At 46.4% G+C, this 21267-nt stretch overlaps 2 protein-coding genes across 3 annotated transcripts in view; both read left to right on the top strand.

The window, feature by feature from the left end:
- The window catches only part of CFAP52 (cilia and flagella associated protein 52), a 68251-nt gene extending 53581 nt beyond the window's left edge, over window positions 1-14670 (top strand). The window contains exons 10-14 of the mRNA XM_064378316.1: window positions 112-257; window positions 5154-5305; window positions 8650-8752; window positions 12294-12405; window positions 14247-14670. Coding sequence (XP_064234386.1) covers window positions 112-257; window positions 5154-5305; window positions 8650-8752; window positions 12294-12405; window positions 14247-14422 — 689 coding nt within the window. The 3' untranslated portion in view covers window positions 14423-14670. The remainder of the gene's footprint in view (window positions 1-111; window positions 258-5153; window positions 5306-8649; window positions 8753-12293; window positions 12406-14246) is intronic.
- A 2501-nt stretch (window positions 14671-17171) lies between these two features.
- Window positions 17172-21267, top strand: part of USP43 (ubiquitin specific peptidase 43) — an 82116-nt gene continuing 78020 nt past the window's right edge. The window contains exon 1 of one of the 2 annotated variants that reach the window (XM_064378313.1): window positions 17172-17671. In XM_064378313.1, the coding sequence (XP_064234383.1) occupies window positions 17172-17671 (500 nt within the window). Of the gene's footprint in view, window positions 17676-21267 lie in introns of both variants that reach the window. The other variant, XM_064378314.1, reaches the window with a different exon arrangement.

Raw genomic sequence — 21267 nt, 5'->3', positions numbered from 1 at the left:
TCCAGCATCAGCGCTGCTCGCCAGCCCTGCGCCTGCTCTGTGGGGTCAGCCGCCTGTGGAGAGAGGGTGCAGGTACTGATCCTGCTGCCTTTTGTTTCCTTTTCATGCCAGCATGGAACGACGGTAAAATCCGAGCCTTCGCCCCAGAGACAGGCCGGCTGATGTATGTCATCAACAGCGCTCACAGGATCGGCGTCACCGCCATCGCCACCACCAGTGACTGTAAAAGGGTCATCAGTGGCGGTGGGGAAGGGGAGGTATTGCTCTTGAAAGCAGAAATCTGAAAAAATAATGCTCTATTTAGAACAATCACCTTATAGAAAGCCATCTATTTGCTTTTAAAAATACATACTTGTGCTGGGATTCGAGCAGGACCAAATTAACATTTTGATGAGATCCGAAAATACGTCATAAATAAAAGTTATAATATTATATATGTATTATAATTATCTAATATTATAGATATATATATTTATATGTTAAATTATATATCCCAGGCACAATATTATCTAGCTAGTTGAGTGTATAAGTCTTGCAGCTCATGGGAGAGGCGGGAGTGGGCCTCCCTCCTTTCTCCTCTCCCCATCCTCCCACACCTGCATTGCTTAAACTCTCCTAAAGGCTACCTGAAGATGTGTATCTTTCTTCTCCCTAATAAAGATGCTCTAACTAATAAAAAGGATGGATAAAAGGAAAGTTGTTTAGTTAGTACAGTATTCCTTTAATGGACAAAGAATCTGTCACAACCACACCAGAAAACATAGTAGTCAGTCCTGTAATCCCCACACTTTGGGAGGCCAATGTGAGCAGATCATTGAGGACAGGAGTTGGAGACCAGCCTGGCCAACATGGCAAGACCCCATCTCTACTTTAAAAAAATTACAAAAATTAGCTGGGCATGGTGGCGGCATGCCTGTAATCCTAGCTACTCAGGAGGCTGACACAGGAGAATCACATAGTAGTCATTTATATTTTATAAAGTATATAATAAATATGTATTATATTTAAATATTTTTAATTTTATTATATATTTAAATATATTAAAATTTAGTATATATTTAAATATATATTTATATTATTTAAATATAAGTATATATTTTAAATAATATATATTTATAATATTAGAACTTTTATTTATGATGTATTTTCGGATCTCATCAAAATGTTAATTTGGTCTTGCTTAAATATATATATATGGAGAGAGAGAGAGATGGAGTCTCACTCTGTCACCCAGGCTGGAGTGCAGTGGCACAATCTTGGCTCACTGCAACCTCCACCTCCTGGGTTCAAGCGATTCTCCTGCTTCAGCCTCCTGAGTAGCTGGGATTACAGGTGCATGCCACCATGCCCAGCTAATTTTTGTATTTTTAGTAGACATGGGGTTTTACAATGTTGGCCAGGCTGGTCTCAAACTCCTGACCTCAGGTGATCCACCTGCCTCGGCCTCCCAAAGTTCTGGGATTACAGGTGTGAGCCACCGTGCCCGGCCTATAAATATATATCTAAGTATATTTGTGCACAGAAGGGACATTTACAATACAGACCTGAAGTGTTCTATGTGGACTAGAGTTAATGAATTCAGGCGAGTGTTTTGCCAGTGTTTTGGCTTGCTTGGTCTTTTCCTCCAAGGATCATAGTTGTATAAATGGTCTTCATCTTATCTTTTAAAGCAGATGATGTTTTTAGCATCAATTCTTTAATACACCCAGACGTTTCGACCATCATTTTTAAATGAGCTCAACCTTTTCTTTCCATTATTTTGAGGAGCCTGTAACACCTTTCACTTGCACATTTATCTCTGGATCTCTCCTCCTCTGTGCCCCAGATTCTTTCTTATCCCAAAGCCTTCCCTTTCTCTTTGAGACATTTTCTTTTCTTTCCCTTAATCCCCTGACATGGGAAGAACAGAATAGTTTGTGCTCATCTTATTTTTCATAAATCCAACAAAGTCATTATAAGAAGGTATAAGCATCCAACTACTGTGTTTTCTGGTGTGCTTGTGACAGATCCTTTGTCCATTAAAGGAATACTGTACTAACTAAACAACTTTCCTTTTATCCATCCTTTTTATTAGTTAGAGCATCTTTATTAGGGAGAAGAAAGATATGCATCTTCAGGTAGCCTTTAGGAGAGTTTAGGCAATGCATGAGTGCTTGGTCAAATTCCCCTTCTACAGAACACTTTTCAGCTATGTGAGTTGGGACATGTTCTTTAATCTCTTTATGCTTCTGTTTCCTGTGTAAAGTGAAGATAACACTCCCATTAATCAGATGTTTCACATTCTTTTTTTTTTTTTGAGACAGAGTTTTGTTCTTGTTGCCTAGGCTAGAGTGCAATGGCACGATCTCAGGTCACTGCAACCTCCACCTTTCAGGTTCAAGCAATTCTCCTGCCTCAGCCTCCCGAGTAACTGGGATTACAGGTGTGCACCACCATGCCCAGCTAATTTTTTTTTTTTTTTTTTTTTTTTGAGACGGAGTTTCGCTCGTTACCCAGGCTGGAGTGCAATGGCGCGATCTCGGCTCACCGCAACCTCCGCCTCCTGGGTTCAGGCAATTCTCCTGCCTCAGCCTCCTGAGTAGCTGGGATTACAGGCACGTGCCACCGTGCCCAGCTAATTTTTTGTATTGGTAGAGACGGGGTTTCACTATGTTGACTAGGATGGTCTCGATCTCTTGACCTCGTGATCCACCCGCCTCGGCCTCCCAAAGTGCTGGGATTACAGGCTTGAGCCACCGCGCCCGGCCATTTTTTTGTATTTTTAATAGAGATGGGTTTTTACCATATTGACCAGGCTGGTCTCGAATTCCTGACCTCAGGTGATCCACCCACCTTAGCCTCCCAAAGTGCTGGGATTACAAGTGTGAGCCACCACGCCCAGCCAAGTACTTTCATTCTCAGTGGCAAATGGTCATTGCCCAAATGCCCCACCTGCGAAGATCCCAACCCCACTACCCTGTCCCCTTCCCTCAAGTGTACCCCAAACTCCCTACAATTCCACAACTGCAGGGTTCATATCCATCCAGAGTCCTTCCAAGACGTTCGATCCAGTTCTGGGGCTGTTTGGCCTGTACCCACACCCTACTAGTTAGATATTTTCAATGTCATCCTGCCTAAAGATGAAACGTGCGCATCCACCTGTAGTCAAATTTCAAGGTAGATTTTTTGTCTTTGACACTGGTCATTAATGTACCCCATGTCACAACAGGGGGAATTATTTGGACACCATAGAAATGAACAGTGTCCAGCTCATTTGGGATAAACTTGTGCTTTCTCATTTTCTTTACTTCACTTCTCCTTCCACAATGTAGACAATGTCTTAGAATGTTATTTTCCTCATATCAGGTACAAATAAGTCCAGTCTGTTATTACATGTCCTGACACTAGTTTTTTCTTTCTTTTTTTTAAATTGTATTTTGGGCTCTGGGGTACATGTGCACGTCCTGCATCCTGCAGGATTGTTGCATAAGTACGTACACGCCATGGTGATTTGCTGTCGCCATCCCACTGCCCCCATCACCTACAGCAGGCATTTCTCCCGGTGTTATCTCTCCCCGTCCTTCCTACACACCCCCGGCTGTCCCTCCCCAGCCCTCCACCCTCCCCTCGCCCACCTAACCCAGTGAGTGTTGTTCTCTTCCCTGTGCCCAAGTGTTCTCTTTGTTCATCATCTGCCTATGAGTGAAAACATGTGGCGTTTGGTTTTCTGTTCCTGTGTTACTTTGCTGAGAATGATGGTTTCCAGCTTCATCCATGTCCCTGACAAGGACATGAATTCATCCCTTTTTATGGCTGCATAGTTTTCCATGGTGTACATGTGCCACATTTTCTTTGTCCAGTCTATCATTGATGGACATTTGGGTTGGTTCCAGGTCTTTGCTATCGTAAACAGCACCACAGTGAACATATGTGTGCGTGATAACCCTAGTTTTTAACCTAATGTTCGCTCCAATCATTGTTATTCTGTTGTCTTGTACAACTTGCACAGAATAGTTTCTGCTCGTCTTATTTTTCATAAATCCAACACAGTCATTATAAGAAGGCATAAGCATCTGACTACTGTTTTCTGGGGCAGTTGTGACAGATCCTTTGTCCATTAAAAGAATACTGGCTGGGCGTGGTGTCTCATGCCTGTAACGTCAGCCCTTTGGGAGGTTGAGGAGCGTGGATCACCTGGGGTCAGGAGTTTTGAGACCAGCCTGGCCAACATGGCAAAACGCTGTCTTTACTAAAAATACAAAAGTCAGGCTGGGCACAGTGAGGCTGAGGTTGCAGTGAGCTGAGATCATGCCAATGCACTCCAGTCTGGGTGACAGAGCAAGACTCTACCTCAAAAACAAAAACAAAAAAAAATTAGCCGGGTGTGGTGATGCACTCCTGCAGTCCCAGCTACTTGGGAGGCTGAGACAGAAGAATTGCTTGAACCCAGGAGGCGAAGGTTGCAGTGAGTTGAGATCACACCATTGCATTCCAGCCTGGGTGACAGAGCAAGACTCCGTCTCAAAAAACAAAAAAACATAAAGAAATACTATACTAACTAAACAACTTTCCTTTTATCTATCCTTTTTATTAAAGCATGATATTGATGCTTTTAAATTTTGTGTGTAGGTAGTTGTATTACCTATGAATTTCACTCCAGGATAATAAACAGGCATTTAAAAATATTTGTGATCTAAAATAGGTATTGGATTCAGTAGAGTTGGGAACCATTTGTTCTTAAATGATTAATATCGAACAGCTGATTGTAAAAGTTTCAATATGGCTCTGGGTGCCCACAAAATTTCATGACGGTACCAGAAATTTGAGAGCAATGATCAGCAAAAGTGAATAGACATTATTTCATTTGGTTTAGCATTGGGCCTGGCATTATCGATTTTCGTAGCAGGTGTCTGATTAAATTTCTCAGCCTGTACGTACAAGCAGGTACAGGATTGATAGTAGCATTTTTCAAGCTCTGTTGAAGATGATCACATCTTATACATGAATATTCCTGCTCTTCAGTTTAGCATTCCCACCCCACCCAACCGAGATGAAAACAGAGAATTAAAAAACACAAACCAAGCATAGCAAGGGTGAAACAGCTGTTGGAATCTTTTCCTTTCCCTTCAGAAGTCCCGAGTGTGTATCAAGATCCTGTGCTCTGTGGCTTTCAGGTGAGGGTATGGCAGATAGGCTGTCAGACGCAGAAGCTGGAGGAGGCCCTGAAGGAGCACAAATCCTCAGTGTCCTGCATTAGGGTGAAGAGGAACAATGAGGAGTGTGTCACCGCCAGCACCGATGGCACTTGTATCATTTGGGACCTTGTGTAGGTACCTGTGATGGGGAGGATGCTGTGATACTTGCAAAATCCAATCGTGCCAACAGTTTGAACATGAGAGAGGATTCAGATAGAGTGTAGAAATCTTACTTAACGCAACACGGTAAAGAGATGTTCATCAGAAGCTGTTCATGAATGTCCATGGTTTATCGATGCTGGTGGGAAGGGTACAGTTTCCAGGGAGAACTGAATGTTAGAAGTTTCTGGGCAGATAGGGAAATAGCTTTCTGGGTCCACACAGCAAAGCATGATTTAACTTACACTAATTCAACCCTAAGTGTTGGAAATGAAAGGGGGCAAGAAAAATAACTAATGAGAGGTCAGGCACAGTGACTCATGCCTGTAATCCCAGCACTTTGGGAGGCCGAGGTAGGTGGATCACCTGAGGTCAGGAGTTCGAGACCAGCCTGGCCAATGTGGTGAAACCCCTTCTCTACTAAAAATACAAAAATTACTGGGTGTGGTGGTGGGCTCCTGGAATCCCAGCTACTCGGGAGGTTGAGGCAGGAAAATCTCTTAAACCCAGGAGGCAGAGGTTGCAGTGAACTGAGATCATGCCATTGCACTCTGGCCTGGGCAACTAGACTGAAACTCCATCTCAAACAAAAGAAAGAGAGAGAGAGAGAGATATTGAGACAGAGAGAGAAAGAAAGAAAGAGAGAAAGAAAGAAAAAGAACAAGAACTAATGCAGGCAGTGCTTTTTATCATTCTGCTCAGTCAGATGAAGCCCAGAATGATCTCTCCAAGGAGGGGAGGGATGCTGGTGGGACCTAAGTTTGCCTTTCCCCTCAGTTGGACACATTCCCAGGGACCTCTTATGCTCTGAGCATGTCACACCCCCATAGAATGACTAACATCAAACCAACTAGACCAAAGCATGTGAACTTTATTGTAGGAGTAACTCAAAGGATTTTTGAAAAGTAGCTTTTTGGATTTTTGACTATAAGCATTTTTGCTGTGTTTTTATTTTAGAATCAGACCCTATGCCTCCAACCCCTCTCCCCACCTACCTATCACCCCTCAACCACTCCTACGAGGCACTGCCTTACTTAATATCACTGCAGAAGAGAGACGAGGATAAGTGCAAAGATGGGAGGAAGGAGACATGCATGACAAAAGAATATGAGAAACCCTTAGTGGGAATGAGCACTCACTGTGTACTTAATACATTAAAAAACACAAAGCAGGGCGGGTGCTGTAGCTCACGCCTGTAATCCTGGCACTTTAGGAAGCCGAGGTGGGCGGATTACAAGGTCAGGAGTTTAAGACCAGCCTGACCAACGTGGTGAAACCCTATCTCTACTAAAAATACAAAAATTAGCTGGGTGTGATGGTGCGTGCCTGTAATCCCAGCTACTCGGGAGACTGAGACAGGAGAATTGCTTGAACCCTGGAGGCAGAGGTTGCAGTGAGCCGAGATAACGCCTCCACATTCCAGCCTAGTGACAGAGTGAAACTCTGTCTCAGAAACAAAACCAAATAAACAAAACAAAAAAACAATGAAACACAAAGCAAGCTTTTGTCTTCTAGCCCTGTGTGTCTCTTGGGGATCTTGTTAAAAACGTAGATTTTGATTCAATAAATGTAGCATGGTACCTGAGATTCTGCATTTCTAAGAAGCTCCCAGTTGGGAGTGCTGGTTCAAGGACCACACTTGTAGAAAGTGTTAGCCTATACTGACCTTCCTACTGGAAAAATACAGAACCAGAAGGACATGTCTGAACTTATTTCTACGGATGATTTGTGACTGCCTCAAATCCTTAAAGCTGTTCTGTTGTGTAGCAGGAATTCTGGTGCCAAAATCTTTTAAAAATGCTCAGCTCAGATACCACGTTTGAAAACTTCCATAATGAGAAGAAACTGTGCAGAAGGTGCATTTTTTAGCCAGGAAAGCCTAGCCTGTGAGATGGCCACCCACTACTTTGTCTATGGAAGGAGAAGCGATATTTACATATTTCTTGGTACAGTATCTAAGGCAGGGGTTTTATTATGCACATAAAAATCAACTGAAATGCTGGCTTAAAATGCAGCGTTGGTCGGCGTGGTGCAGTGGCACGATCTTGGCTCACTGCAGGCTCTGTCTCCCGGGTTCAAGCGATTCTCCTGCGTCAGTCTCCCGAGTAGCTGGGATTACAAAGTTCTGCCACCATGCCTGGCTAACTTTTTGTATTTTTCATAGAGATGGGGTTTCAACATGTTAGTCAGGCTGGTCTCAAACTCCTGACCTCAAGTCATCTGCCCGCTTTGGCCTCTTAAAGTGCTGGGATTACAGGCGTGAGCCACTGCACCCGGCCCATAATACTATTTTTTTCCCCCTTTGAGACAGAGTCTTGCTCTGTCACCCAGGCGGAAGTGCAATGGCATGATCTCGGCTCACTGCAACCTCTGCATCCCGGGTTCAAGCGATTCTCCTGCCTCAACCTCCTGAGTAGCTGGGATTACAGGCATGCACCACCACGCCCGGCTAATTTTTTTCTATTTTTTTTTAGTAGAGATAGGGTTTCACCATGTTGATCAGGCTGGTCTCAAACTCCTGACCTCAAGAGCCACCCGACTTGGCCTCCCAAAGTGCTGGGATTACAGGCGTAAACCATCACGCCCGGCCAGTACCAATTTTTAAAATACCCTTCCGAGTGCGGGCTCTTTTCAGCTGTGGGAGGCCAGCTCCCTCTTGGTGGCACCCTAGACAGGGTGGGGGGCCTTGGGAGGCACTTCTTACCATATGCAGACAAGGGTTGAGCCTGCCAGCTTTTGCAAAATCCCCATGTGACAGGCTCATGTTTTCTGAGGGTTGTGCATGATATGGTACATCTGAACCTGTGTACAAATGTGTAGATGACATTTTGCTACAGCTTTTATTTGTGAATTAAAGATACATTGATGGTTAAAACATAAATAAAATAAAATGCCCTTCCCCACATTCTGCTACTCAGACTGTAGGGAGCTCCACTTCCAAATGGCGGTCTCAAGAATCAATTACATTGTGTGGGAGGCAGCAGTTTGGCTCTGAGTTCAGCCTCTTCTGTTTCTTTTTTGCTGCAACTTAAGGGGTCTCATTGAGTTCTGTGCTCTGTCTTTAGCAAAGGTCTCTTCCCATTGTCCTCTGGTGGTCGCTGATAGGCCAACAGGAGTACACAGAAGTAGAGAGGACAGGGCGACCCGAAGTCTGTTTGGAAGAAATACAAACGTCACTGTGCTGAGCAGTATGAAATGTTTGGCATAGAGATAAACCAACCCAAATCCCAGCTTGTACCAAATCCAGCTTGAATAGTAAATAAATGTTTTAGGGAAGAGAAAGTTGACTTTCACAGCTTTTGCATCTACTTCCCAGGCGGCTTAGGAGGAATCAGATGATCCTAGCCAACACCTTATTCCAGTGTGTGTGCTATCACCCTGAGGAGTTCCAGATCATCACCAGTGGGACAGACAGAAAGGTGAGTCCTCCCAGCAAGAGCTGAGATCTTTCCAGTGCAAGAGAAAAGCAGTGAGGTGTTGTGGCAGAGGGGGCAGGCTCTGGAGTCAATCACCTTGGTTCAAATGGCGGTCTGTCATCAATCAGCCATGTCAACTTGGAAAGGCCATATCACCTTCCAGTGTCTTCAATTCCCTGTCTGTTAAGTGCAAATGGTACCACCGACCTCACAGAGTGAGGATTAAAGTCATGCTCACCTATGGTGCTTATAGCAGGAGGCCTGGCACATAGTAGGTACTCAGTAGATTGGTTTTTATTATTAGGGAATTTCTGAGGCTGGAGTAGAATTGCTGTGGCCAAACCTGTTATCACTTTGACTAAGTTCAAACAGAAAGGCAATAGAGCTCCTCATCGCTCATCACTGTCCTTCATCAATACATTAAAAATCTACACACAGAGCTGAATGCAGTGGCTCATGCCTGTAATTCCAGCACTTTGTGAGGCTGAGGCCAGGAGTTCAAGACCAGCTTAGCCAACATGGTGAAACCCCCATCTCTACTAAAAATACAAAAATTAGTCGGGCGGTGGTGGGCGCCTTTAATCACAGCTACTTGGGAAGCTGAGGCATGAGAATCATTTGAACCTGGGAAGTGAAGTTTGCCGAGATTGCACCACTGCACTCCAGCCTGGGTGACAGAGTGAGACCCTGTCTAAAAAACAAACAAACAAACAACAACAACAACAACGAAAACTACTCATGGTATAGATTTCCCAGCTTAAAGGGTCCCTGCTCTCACGAACCTTACTTTCCTAATTTATTTTGGGTAGGAGGGGATGGAATTGGCTAATAGTATTATACATGAGCCAATCCGTGAATGGACAACGAGTAACAAGTGAACAAGACGAGATGGTGAGAGACTGAGAAAGGAGACAGAACAGGCGATGTGATGCTGGCGGGTGGGGAGAAGCTCCTTCAACTAGTGTAGTGGGTGAAGGTATCCTTAAGGAGTGGCATCTGAGCTGAGGCCTGAAGGACAGAAGGACCCAGCCAAGGCCTAGACCTCAAGGAAGGGCATCCTCGGCAGAGGACACTCGGGTAAGATGGAGCCCTACTAGGGCTGCCCAGGAGCGTGTCAGTTTGGCTTCTTTGCCTGGGAAGGCAGGCAGTGAAGTTCTGACTACTTCTGTGGGTGTCATTCCTGAGAAACATGGGTTCTGGCATGGTTTTATATCTCTTCAGGCGTTCACTAGGAAATCAGAATTTTTTTGTTAACATGATCAAGCATCAACCGACATTACAAAGCAAAAGAAAAAAACTAAATAGTATGCACAACGTCTAGCTAGATTCAGAAGAATACAGATTCTTGGGATAGTGATTAGAACACAGCAAGTTTCCGACGAGAAACAAAGAGAAATGAATGAAATGCACGTCAAGTTTGCACTCCTGATTCCTGGTCTGGTCAAGCACTCTTTTTGTTTGTTTGTTTTTTCTTCATCTTTTTTTTTTTTTTTTTGAGACAGAGTCTCGCTGTGTGGCCCAGGCTGGAGTGCAGTGGTCTGATCTCGGCTGGCTGCAACCTCTGCCTCCTGGGTTCAAGCAATTCTCTGCCTTAGCCTCCTGAGTAGCTAGGATTACAAGAGCCCGCCACCATGCCCAACTAATTTTTGTATTTTTAGTACAGATGGGGTTTCACCATCTTGGCCAGGCTGGTCTTGAACTCCTGACCTTGTGATCCACCCGCTTCAGCCTCCCAAAGGGCTGGGACTATAGCTGTGAGCCACCGTGCCCTGAATTTTATTTATTTATTTATTTGGAGACAGAGTCTCACTCTTTCACCAGGTACCAGGCTGGAGTGCAGTGGCGTGATCTCGGCTCACTTAAACCTCTGCCTCCCAGCTTCAAGCAATTCTGCCTTAGCCTCCTGAGTAGCTAGGACTGCAGGTGTGCACCACCACACCCAGCTAATTTTTGTATTTTAATAGAGACGGGGTTTCACTATGTTGGCCACGATGGTCTTGATCTCTTGACCTGGTGATCCGCCTACCTCAGCCTCCCAAAGTGCTGGGATTACAGGCGTGAGCCACCATGCCTGGCTTTTATCTTTAAGTTCAGGGGATGTGCAAGATGTGCAGGTTTGTTACATAGGTAAACTTGTGTCATGGTGGTTTGCTGCACAGGTCATCCCATCACCTAGGTATTAAGCCCAGCGTCCATTAGCTGTTCTTCCTGATGCTCTTCCTCCCCCGACCCATCACCCTCCTACAGGTGCCCAGAGTGTGTTGTTTCCCCATGTGTCCATGTGTTTTCATTGTTCAGCTTCTACTTGTAAGTGAGAACATATGGTGTTTGGTTTTCTGTTGCTGTGTTAGTTTGCTGAGGATAATGGCTTCCAGCTCCACCCACGTCTGCAGAGGTCATGATCTTGTTCCTTTTTATGGCTGCGTAGTATTCCATGGTATATATGTACCACATTTTCTTGAGCTTATTCTTTTTTTTTTTTTTGAGACAGAGTCTCACTTTGTTGCCCAGGCTGGAGTGCAGTGGCACTATCTTGGCTCACTGCAACCTCGTATAACCTCCACCTCCTGGGTGCAAGTGATTCTCATGCCTCAGGCCCCCAAGTAGCTGGGACTACAGGTGTGGGCCACCACTCCCAGCTACTGTTTGCATTTTTAGTACTGATGGGGTTTCACCATATTGCCCAGGCTGGTCTCAAATTCCTGACCTCAAGCAATCAGCCCAACTCAGCTTCCCAAAGTGCTGGGATTATAGGTGTGAGCCACTGCGGCCAGCCGTATCATATTTTCTTTACGAAGTCTAGCATTGATGGGCATTTGGGTTGATTCCATGCCTTTTCTATTGTAAATAGAAGCATTCTTTCCTTAGAAGGAAATTTAAATTTTGAATAGATCGTGCATTCACAGAGTTCAAGGTACAAAGGCAGTATATTCAGGAAAAAAATCTCCTCCCTTAGTCACCTGTCTCTCCACCCTAAGGTAGTTCTGCTCCCCAGGACCAAAGTTGCTAGTTCCTCTTTAAACTCCTCCCTGTGGAGTATTCCAGTGCTTTGGGGCAGAAGGGAAAGTTGGGAATAAGGGTGGGGTGAGGAAGAGGGAGGATGCAGTCACAGCAGGAGGGTGCCTGTAAGGCCCAGTCTCTAGAACTCTGGGGAGTGGGGAGTGCTCATTTCCTAGTGGGAAGGAAGAAAATGCTTTTCCTCCCTCCAGGCCTGAAGCTTAGCTGTGGATGCAGAGGCTGTTCTTTCTTTTACAGCTTGCTTCAAGCTCAATCTGCTTAGTCTTATCAAAAGCCCTTTCTGTCATAATCCAGGTTTATCAGCACATCAACATCTCTTTAAATAGAATGCAAATTTAAAACCAATACTAAAAATATTAAAATGGTTTTGCCACCCCCTGCTGTAGCCTATTTATAATTTCAGCCAGTATCATCCCGTGGTGTATTTTTGCTACCTTCTATATAAAGTAGAACCAGCTTTTGTTAGCATGTGCATGGATGATTCTTCTGAGCTGAAACCTGCCTAATGCTTCTTTCCTGATTCCAGATTGCTTACTGGGAAGTATTTGATGGGTCAGTAATCAGAGAATTGGAAGGTTCCCTGTCTGGGTCCATAAATGGCATGGATATCACACAGGAAGGAACGCATTTTGTCACAGGTTAGTCCTGAGATCGGAAAAAGCCAAGCCTGGTTTATTTAGATGAGGACATGGAAGGAACTCCCAGGCTCGAGGCAATTGGAAAAGACCACATAAGGGTCCCAAGGCAACTTGGTTAGATTCAGACTCCAAGCAACACTGCAGCCAGTGTGGCTGACAAAGAAAAATCCAGAAGTCCCATTTCAATGAGAGGAAATATTTGCACAAGAGCCTTAGGGGCACAAATAAAGGCCAAGCCTTGCTAGGCTTGCTTTTTGTGGTTGGGCATTGATAATAGAAATGGGGCCTTTATGTTTGTTTATTTGTTTGTTTGTTTTTGAGACAGAATCTTGCTCTGTCACCCAGACTGGAGTGCAGTGGCGAGATCTCAGCTCACTAAATCCTATGCCTCTGGGTTCCTGTGATTCTCCTGCCTCAGCCTCCTGGGTAGCTGGGATTACAGGCATCCGCCACCTCACCAGGCTAATTTTTGTATTTTTAGTGGAGAAGCAGTTTCTCCATGTTGGCAAGGTTGGTCTCAAACTCCTGACTCAGGTGATCCGCCCATCTAGGCCTCCCAAAGTGCTGGGATTACAAGCATGAACCACTGCACCCCGCCCAAATGGGGCCTTTAAATGGCCTGGGCTGTCCGGCATCCTTCTGAAGTCTTAAATGCCAGTCTTTTAATTCCACTTTATTATTGCATGATGTGATGCCCTTCCCACCAAAAAAAAAAAAAAAAAAGAATTAGATTTCAAAGGGGGCATTTACTACACAACGTGCCGATTGGAATATCGTTATCATTTTCTGCCAAGCTCTTTGATTCATCTGGATATTAACAAATAAATGCAACCAGGCGCAGTGGCTTATGCCTGTAATCCCAGCACTTTGGGAGGCTAACGCAGGTGGATCACGTGGGGTCAGGAGTTTGAGACCAGCCTGGCCAACAAGGTGAAACCCTGTCTCTACTGAAAATACAAAAATTAACCGGGTGTGGTGATACATGCCTATAATCCCAGCTACTTGGGAGGCTGAGGTGGGAGAATTGCTTGAGCCCAGGAGGCGGAGGCTGCAGTGAGCTGAGATCATGCCACTGCACTCCAGCCTGGGCAACAGAGACTGCGTCTCAAAAATAAATAAATAAATAAAATAAAAAATAAATAAATGCACTAAATGAATCAAGTTTCACCAAAACATTAACTATAAAACAAGATATCAAACTAGACACAGTGTGATCACAATTATATATACAATGTATATGTGTATACCAGTATACTTACAGAGAAAAGACTGGAAGGAACTAAGCCAAGATATTACTAGTGATTATTTCTGGATAGTGGGATGAAAGGTGATTTTACCTCTTTGTATTTCCCCCTCTCCTTCAAATTTACTGCAACAGATATATTTTTATAATCAAGTAAAAGTGTTATTATAGGCCGGGTGCAGTGGCTCATGCCTGTAATCCCAGCTCTTTGGGAGGCCAAGATGGACAGATAACCTGAGGTTGGGAGTTTGAGACCAACCTGACCAACATGGAGAAACCCCGTCTCTACTAAAAATACAAAAATTAGCCTGGCATGGTGGTGCTTGCCCATAATCCCAGCTACTCGGGAGGCTGAGGCGGGAGAATCACTTGAGCCCGGGAGGCAGAGGCTGCAGTGAGCCGAGATGGTGCCACTGCACTCCAGCCCAGGCAATGAGAGTGAAACTCTGTCTCGGAAAAAAAAAAAAAAAAAAAAAAATGTGTTATTATAAAGATAGATACATGGGGACCGTGTTGAAAATGATCCAGTTATTTGAAATAAGGGCCGTTTCTCTCTCTTCTATTGCAGCAATGCCATATAAGTGTTTATCTTTTTCAGGTGGAAATGACCATCTGGTCAAAGTTTGGGATTATAATGAGGGTGAAGTGACTCACGTCGGGGTGGGACACAGCGGCAACATCACACGCATCCGAATAAGTCCAGGAAATCAATATATTGTTAGTGTAAGTGCTGACGGAACCATTTTGCGATGGAAGTACCCATACACCTCCTGAAGCTGGTGAGGTGACTCTGAGCCTTGGCATTGCACACAATCCTGTTGCAGGCCAAGTTTAGATAACTCCAACACTAGTCTTGATTTCTCACTTCTCTGTTTTTGTTCTTGAGTCATATTTTTTTCTTTTTCCTTATAGAATGCATCTTATATTCTTAAATTGTACATTAAAATTGAAATATGTTCAGGAATAACTTGTGCAGACTCTAATTAGAACTTTTTACATTTTGAATAAATTCTCTGTTGTTGGTGTTCTGTTATCATCTGTTTTCTGTAACTCTGCAAAACCCACAGACCTTCCTCATGATCTGTGCACAGACAGCATTGCTATTATCCTCTAAAAATAAGGTGACGTGAATTTCCTTCTTAATTGTCATTTCATTGGTCAAGCTGTATGGGACTAGACTCAGACTTAAATCCAGATCTTGGGTAGGCTTTTAAAAAATTCTCTGAGCTCGTTGGGCACGGTGGCTCATGCTCGTAATCCCAGCACTTTGGGAGGCCCAGGCAGGTGAATCATGAGGTCAGGAGATCAAGACCATCCTGGCCAACATAGTGAAACCCCGTCTCTACTAAAATACAAAAAAATTAGCCAGGTGTGGTGTTGGCTGCCTGTAATCCCAGCTACTTGGGAGACTGAGGCGGGAGAATTGCTTGAACCTGGGAGGCAGAGGTTGCAGTGAGCTGAGATCGAACCACTGCACTCCAGCTTGGCAACAGAGCAAGACTCCATCTTAAAAAAAAAAAATTCTCTGAGCCGCAATTTTCTCTTTTGTCAAGCAAGAATAAACTCCTGCTTTAAAGCTTATTGTGAGAATTAAGTGTCTAACGTACTACAGCATCGGCAGAATTCCTGACAGAGAGTGAAATATGCATGCTTTCTCAAAGAAAATGTGTGGTGTTGGGGAACTCAGGGCAATTACCAAAGAAAGATGAAATTTTACGAGATGCTCTCTTGGAGTTGGCCATTACATCTTTCTTCTGTGCTTTCCACCAGAAGGGTGATGAAATGGACCTGTGTGTTAATCACCCAACCGGGTATCTTCTTCCAGAGAGGGGTAAATAGTGGCATTTTCCAGAACACAAGTCTCCAATTCACAGTACAGTCTGAGGTTTTATTTATCCTTTAAGTAATACTGCTCTTTTGCATGAGGTAACTGCTGCATGTTATTTGTCCTTTAAGTAACGGGGCTTTTTTTGCAAGAGGTAACTGCTGCAACCCAGTTTGAAAGATCAACTTTTTTTTTTTTTGAGACGGAATTTAGCTCTTGTCACCCAGACTGGAGTGCAATGGCGCAATCTATGCTCCCTGAATCAAGTGATCAAGTGATTCTCCTGCCTCAGCCTCCTGAGTAGCTGGCTTTACCGGCATGCACCACCACGCCTGGCTAATTTTGTATCTTTAGCCGAGATGGTGTTTCACCATGTTGTCCAGACTAGTCTCGAACTCCTGACCTCAGGTGATCCAGCCTCCTAAGGCTCCCAAAGTGCTGGGATTACAGCTGTGAGCCACCTCACCCGGCCAGGATCAAGAATATTTAATAAATGATGATCACTTATTAACAAGTAACATTTCAGGGCGTTGTTAGAATGCTACATCTCACATGGTGCTGATTTCTTTTTGAGCTAGAAATGGATGAGAAACTCATTTTGTAAGACCTTGCCTGATTAATTATAAACCTGACAGTTGCATGGGATAATGTGAGGGGTGGCCCCCAGGGTTACTCAGGGAATCAAGGGCGGGGCAAGGCCACGCTAATTCTGATTGGGCAATCATTCAGCGAGGATTTTGCGTTAAGGAGTGAACCAGAAATCGCGTAGGGGGCGCACCTGAGAGCCTGAAAACTTCCTGGTAAGCAAATACTGAGGCTGGAAAGGGCCTGAAGTTGGCAGTCCAGAGATCCAGGTCGAGTTCCGGTTTCTCTGCTTATGGGTCGGGCGTCCTTCCTATGTTATGATAGCCTCTTTGAGCCCACTTCCATGCCGATTAAAGCAAGGATGATCAAGCCTCGCAAGCTTTTGGAAAACCATTCTAACCCAATCTGTAGTGTAAAAAAGCAAACCACAACCACTCGGGTGTTTTTTTCCCCCCCACAGGGCAACACGTGGCTCCCAGTTCAGGTCCCGGGTGGGCGGGTGCAGGCAGAGGCTCTGCCTCCCCCAAGGGGCAGACTGTCTGGAAGGAGGTGGCGACACCTGTCCGCACACACCTGAGCCTGCGGAGGAACAAGCGGTGCATAAAAGCGCTCCCCGCCCCCACACAACACCCAGCGCGCGCCTCTCACCACGCCCGAGGCCGTGCTCTGGAGATGCCTGCCTTGCCCTGTCCTTTCAGCAGTAGCCAGGCCTTTGCGATTTACCAGGCGCCTTCAGAATGCTCGTTCCTCCATCGTTTCCACTGCTTGAAGGCTGCTCGAGGAACAGGAGCAGAGGCGAAACCCCGGCCTGTCGGTTTACGAGGTAAGGAAGGGTGGGGAACCCAACCGCGACGACTCCCAGTCAGCGCCGCGGGGGGCGGCACCAGGCAAGGGTAGGGGTGGCCCGGCGCGGCCCTGCAGGGGGCCGGTCGTGCGGCCGGATTCCCGCGCGGGGCGGGGCTGCCCCGCCCTTGGCTCCGCCTCCGCCCCGTCCCCGCACACCTGGTCCGCAGGTAGCCGGCGCCGGGCGCCTAGCGAAGCCGTAGGGCCTGCTGGCCGCTCGTCCGCCTCGGGCCCGGGGGCTCCGCGTCTGGAGCTGCGCCGGCGGCAGCCATGGACCCGGGCCCCGAGGACGCGGCCGGAGGGGGACCGCCCGCGCCCCGGCCCCGCCGCCGCCGCTCCCTGCGCCGCCTGTTCAGCCGCTTCCTGCTGGCGCTGGGCAGCCGCTCCCGCCCCGGGGACTCGCCGCCCCGACCCCAGCCGGGACCCTGCGACGGCGACGGTGAGGGGGGCTTCGCCTGCGCCGCGGGCCCGGCTCCAGCGGCCCCCGGGAGCCCCGGGGAGGAGCGCCCGCCCGGACCGCACCCCCAGCTCCAGCTCCCCGCCGGCGATGGGGCGCGGCCGCCGGGCGCCCAGGGCTTGAAGAACCACGGCAACACCTGTTTCATGAACGCCGTGGTGCAATGTCTCAGCAACACCGACCTGCTGGCTGAGTTCCTGGCGCTGGGGCGCTACCGGGCGGCGCCGGGCCGCGCCGAGGTCACCGAGCAGCTGGCGGCGCTGGTGCGCGCGCTCTGGACTCGCGAATACACACCCCAACTTTCCGCGGAGTTCAAGGTAGGCAGCGCTGCGCCGCCGGCCGTCTGGCCCCCTGGTTTCGCCCTTTGAAAAGTGTGTGCACTATCCGGAGAGGGTTTTCTTGGGGCCTTCTTTAGATGCCATTGACCAGTTCAGCCCCGGATTACCGGCTTTGTTTTGCGTGGGTGCGTTACGCTGTCGCTTGCTTCTGTTCTCTTTAGAAATGAATTCCCCTAGGTGTTTTAAGAGGGAGTGGGGTGAGCTGGCAGACTGAAGTGGGATCAGCGTTTTTGCATTCAACAAGCATTTGTCGAAGTGTCGAAGGCTCGCGGGCCAGACAGTGTTGTAACGCCAGCTCTAGAGCTTCCAGTCTGGAATGATGTGGGGTGGGGAATGGGGCTTTGAAGGCCAAGGCCTCAGAGGCAGGAGGAGATGCTTGCGTTGAGAGCTGAGTGATGAGAACGATGCATTCAGTGCAAGATCTGAGACTGATCCAGGCAGGAGGCACAGCAAGTACAATTGACACAGACCCAAAGGAGCTGAGTACGGGAGACGCGAAAAGAAAACCAGTGTGCTTGGAGCTTAGGAGGCAGTTGAGGTTCGCCAGATCATGTAAGACCTAGCAGGCAACGGTAAAGAATTTGGATTTTATTCTAAACCCAATGGAATCTGAGAACCTGCAGGCCAGGTACCGTGCCGAGTGCCCAGCAAAGGCAGTGAGTGTGCTATTTTGGAGCTAGCATCCTTTTGTGTAAGGCACATGCACTCTCCTACAATGTATTAGCACGGGCTTGCATTTTATTGTCCGAAAGATCACGGTCTACTTACTTGGGATGCTGCAGGGTCATGAGGCTTCGTAAATTGTTTGTATCACTTCACCCGGTTAAAGCGGGGTGTTTGTTTGGGGTCCCAGTTGGATTAAAAGGTTCCTGATAATTGATGCACATGGCTTGCTTCCTGCTTTAAAAAAAAAAAAGAAAGAAAAGAAAAAAGAAAAAAGAAACTCAGGGCTCTGGGCAGAGAGCTGAAGCTCCCTATAGACCAGTGATTGTTGTTCTTGGGGGAGGGGGGAAACCTGTCAGCGTTCATTCCACAAGCATCACCGCTCTTGAGTTTCAGCCTGAGAAAGCAGTGTTTGCCATGTGACCCGTGAGATGCCAACCCCCACCACCTTCTCTCTTGCCTCCATTAGTGAAGCACTGTTCTGCAGCAGTCAGTGGGTCAAATGGTTGTCACTAAATGTCTCTTTTTGGTGACATTTGCTTGTTAAAAAAGAGAGTATATTACAGTGGTTAAGAGCAGGGTCTCTGGAGTTTCGTGACCTTGAGCAAGTTACTAAATCTCTCTGTGCTGTAACTTTATCTTTAACATAGAACCATAATGGTACCTCTTTTGTTACAGGGTTGTTGTATTAAATGAGTTCTATGTAGAACACAGTGCCAGCCCCATAGGAAATGTTCGTTATTCTATCATTACATCTACTCACCTGCAGAAACCTAGAGGAGGGAGGGAGGTAATCTTTCCGTACATTTTCTCTTGCTAGATGAATTCCCATCCAGTTACCACAGCAATGGGAAAGGCTGCAGTAGTTTGAAAAAACTCCCAAATTAGTAATTAGCCTCAGTGACTCATCAGGATTTCCATCTCTCTCCTGCTGTCAAATCCCCAGGGCCTGGGAGCTCCCAGTAAGCCTCAGGGAATTGAAAGATAATCAGGTTTGTAATATGTTAATGAGGGACATACAATCTGGAATTTCCTGGGATTTTTTGGATAACCAGCTTTGGAGGGAGGAGTGGAGGATCCCAGAATCCAGGCTTTAAATATTATGGCTTGAAATCTAGGTGAGCTCTTCTTATTTCACAGATGGGGAAACATTCGTTCAACGAATATTTATTGAATGTCCAGAGACCAGACTAGGAATGCATGGAATGCCTGTTGAGTGATGAGTATAAACCCAGATTCTGGGGCTGCTCTCCAGGAGCTTATGGTCTAGATGTAGAAATGGATGTTAATGAAATAATCACACAGGCACATGATTGAAACAGAAACATGTTAGAAAGGACACTTACAAGGAGCTATGACAGTTAGAGCAGGAAAATGTGATGGCTTCCCTGGAGGGGTAACCAACCACTTAGTTGAATTTTGAAGGATTCAGTGTCAATGAAGGGCTTGGGAAGATGGGAAGGTGCATTCCAGGACCTGGGAACTGAAATGCCAATCAGGGAAGGAGGTGGGGCCGAGAGGCCTCTGTTCAATGAATTAATAGAAGCCTGCTTGGCTGGGGAGCAAAGGCTGGAGAATTGGTTGCAGACACACCACATAAGGTTTTGTTAAGGAGTCTGGTCTTTTCTCTTCTCTCTCTTTTTCTCTCTCCTTTCTTTCTTTCTCTCTTTCTCTCTCTCTCTTTCTTTCTTCCTCCCTTCCCCTTCCCCCTCCCTTTCTTCTTTCCTTCCTTCCTCCCACTTTCTTTTTTCTCTTTCTCTTTCTCTTTCCCTCCCTCCCTCCTTTCCTTCCTTCCGCTCTCCCTCTTTCTTTTTTCTTTTCCTCCCTCCCTCCCACCATCCCTCCCTTCCTTCCTTTTCTCTTTCTCCTCTCTCTTTCTCTCTTAAGAGAGAGGGTCTCGCTCTGTGATGCAGACTGGAGTATAGTGATGTTATCATAGCTCTCTGCAGTCTTCAACTCCTGGGCTCAAGCCATCCTCCTACCTCAGCCTCCTGAGTAGCTAGGAGTGCAGGCACGTGCTACCATGCCTGGCTAATTTTTTAAAATTAATTTTTATAGAGACAGCGTCTCACTTTGTTGTCCAGGCTGGTCTTGAACTCCTGGTTTCACGCAATCCTCTCACCTTTGCCTCCCAAAGTACTGGGATTACAGGCGTGGGACACCATGCTGGTCTGGGGAGTTTGGTTCAGACCAAAGAAGGGAGGAAACTGAGGGGGCCAGCATGCTGGAGTGTTACCCCAATATCAGACCCACAAATGGCATGAGTTTGCCATGTTCCTCCTTCCTGAGCTCAGACTTCCCAACCTCCTACAGACAGTAGGATCACTATTTAACAGCAAATGAATATGTACGGTTTAAAAATCCTGTCCATGGGCTGAGTGCAGTGGCTCATGCCTGTAATCCCAGCACTTTGGGAGTCTGAGGCAGGTGGATCACCTGAGGTCAGGAGTTCAAGACCAGCCTGATCAATATGGTGAAACCCCCGTCTCTACTGAAAATACAAAAATTAGGCCAGACGTGGTGGCAGGTGCCTGTAATCCCAGCTACTCAGGAGGCCGAGGCAGGAGAATTGTTTGAACCTGGGAGATGGAGGTTGCAGTGAGCCAAGAGCATGCCACTGCACTCCAGCCTGGGCAACAGAGCCAGACTCCCTCTGGAAAAACAAAAAAAGAAAAGAGAAAAGATAAAAGTCCTGTGTATGGTTTTGTATAGGATTCTTTTCTTTCTTTCTTCCTATCGTTTATATTTTACTTTTAGATTCAGTGGGTGCACGTGCAGGTTTGTTATAAGCATATATTTTGTGATGCTGAGATTTGGGCTTCTCTTGACACTGTCACCCATATAGTGAACAGTGTCCAATAGGAAGTTTTTCAGCCCTTGTCCCCCTGCCTCCCTCCCTCCCTCCTTC

This window comes from Aotus nancymaae, unplaced genomic scaffold (assembly GCF_030222135.1).
Source record: "Aotus nancymaae isolate 86718 unplaced genomic scaffold, 86718_ANA_hifiasm-v0.15.2.pri h1tg000018l, whole genome shotgun sequence".
Lineage (NCBI taxonomy): Eukaryota > Metazoa > Chordata > Mammalia > Primates > Aotidae > Aotus > Aotus nancymaae.
This window is presented reverse-complemented; position numbering and strand designations above follow the sequence as displayed.